At 53.5% G+C, this 1974-nt stretch overlaps 1 protein-coding gene across 1 annotated transcript in view; it reads left to right on the forward strand.

The window, feature by feature from the left end:
- TRIM9 (tripartite motif containing 9) overlaps positions 1 to 1974 on the forward strand; it is a gene marked incomplete at both ends in the record, with an annotated part of 27730 nt that overhangs the window by 14103 nt on the left and 11653 nt on the right. Inside the window, one exon of the mRNA XM_009874807.1 lies at positions 1759 to 1897. Within this exon, the coding sequence (XP_009873109.1) occupies positions 1759 to 1897 (139 nt within the window). The remainder of the gene's footprint in view (positions 1 to 1758; positions 1898 to 1974) is intronic.

A 1974-nucleotide genomic window follows, 5' to 3' on the forward strand; every position in this document is an offset into this window, starting at 1 on the left:
AGGGGGCTTCTCCAACTGATGGGACACAGCTGGTGCCATGAAGGGCAACATCTCCGGCTTCTCAAATTGTTGAACCATTCACCTGCCCGCAAGCAGCTAGCTGACCCTGTCGTGCAGTGCTTCGAGGAGAGTGCTGACTGTCATACAGGTGGCAGCCCCTCCGAGAGCAGGTCAGTGTGTTGCTCAACCTGTTAGTTACCTCCCACACAAACAGGCAGGAGAGATTGGGATGGTGTCCTGAGGCAGAAGGACTCTGCCTTTGGGTGTCAAGCCAAAAAGAGGCTCCGTGCAGTGAGTCTGAAGTGGGGAAGGGGCAGCTGTGCTCTCTCATGGGGTGCTGGCTGCAGGAGAGCTGGAGCCCAGGTAGATCAGGACCATCTCCAATCCCACCCACTTTGTTAGAACATTGTGCTCCTTGACCCGGAGCACTGACCCATCACTTTTCCCAGGTCTGCTATGGCTTGGGCTGCCAGGGAGCAGGCAGGGACAGATCTGCTAATTACAAGTCAACGTTCTGCGAGATGTGTGTTTCAGGAGCCCGTAGGCCTGTTCACCTGTCCCTGCTCGCACAGCTCTGTTCCTCTGAGCGGGGCTGGGGCAGCAGAGATGGGACTTGCCGGTGAGTCAGCGCCCCTTTGGTGTGATCACCTTGCTTTCTTGCAAGGAACGCTTTGATCCTGCCACCAAAGAGCAAGCAAAATTATTTTCTGCAAGGATATTTCTGAGCTCAGTCTGTATACGTTCTCCAGCAGCGCAGTTTCAGGATTCAGTGGCAGTTTGGCTGGGATTGATGCCCTGTGACTTGATCCAATATGAATAGCATCTCCTTACCCTACAGAAACTGGTTTTAGGGCCCAGTCATCACAGAACCAAAGAATCGTAGAATGGTTTGGGTTGAAAGACACTTTTAAAGGTCATGTAGTACAACCCCGCTGCAGTGAGCAGGGACATCTTTAACTAGGTGAGGTTGCTCAGAGCCCCATCCATCCTAGACTTGAATGTTTCCAGGGATGGGGCATCTACCAGCTCTCTGGGCAACCTGTGCCAACGGGTCACCATCCTCAGCATAAAAAAATCCTTACATATCTAATCTAAATCTACCCTCTTTTAGGACCCCTTGTCCTATCCCTACATGCCCTTGTATAAATACCCCCCATCTCTGCTGTAGCCCCCTTCAAGTACTGGGAGGCTGCTCTAAGGTCTCCCCAGAGCCTTCTCTTCTCCAGGCTGAACAATCCCAACTCTCTCAGCCTGTCCTCACAGGGGAGGTGTTCCATGCCTCTGGTAATTTTTGTGGCCTCCTCTGGACTTGCTTCATGCTGGGGACCCCAGAGCTGGACACAGGACCTCAGATGAGGTCTCACTAGAGCAGAGTAGAGAGGAAGAATCACCTCCCTTGATCTGCAGCCCAAAGTATTGTTAAGGAACAAATCACAGAGTTGTTTTGCTCTGCTTTAGTCGTATCATCATAGAATGGCCTAGGCTGGAAGGCACCTTAGAGATCATTTAATCCAGCCTCCCTGCTGCCAGGGACGCCACCTCTCAACTAGATCAGGCAACACATGGGGACCAAACGGGAATCGAACCCGCCACCTTAGCATTGTTAGCGCCATGCTCAACTGACTGAGCTAACCGGCCTCTCATAAATCTGCCCCAGGTGGCAGAGCATGGCTGAACTCTGTGCCTCACAGTCTCTGGGCGCTGTTCTCCTACCTCTGGGACTCCGTGGTCTGGACACTGATTGCACTTGCTTTGCAGGAGGTGTACGTGGGCAAGGAGACCATGTGCACGGTGGATGGGCTTCACTTCAACAGCACGTACAGCGCACGTGTCAAAGCCTTCAACAAAACAGGAGTCAGCCCCTACAGCAAGACTCTGGTCCTCCAGACGTCCGAGGGTAAGGCGTTGCGACAGCTCCAGCCCAACGCGCTCGGATGCGGCTGACACACACGCCTGGGGCCCGTCCAGCACACC

The sequence above is a fragment of the Apaloderma vittatum genome, unplaced genomic scaffold (assembly GCF_000703405.1).
Source record: "Apaloderma vittatum isolate BGI_N311 unplaced genomic scaffold, ASM70340v1 scaffold18978, whole genome shotgun sequence".
In the NCBI taxonomy this organism is placed as follows: Eukaryota; Metazoa; Chordata; class Aves; order Trogoniformes; family Trogonidae; genus Apaloderma; species Apaloderma vittatum.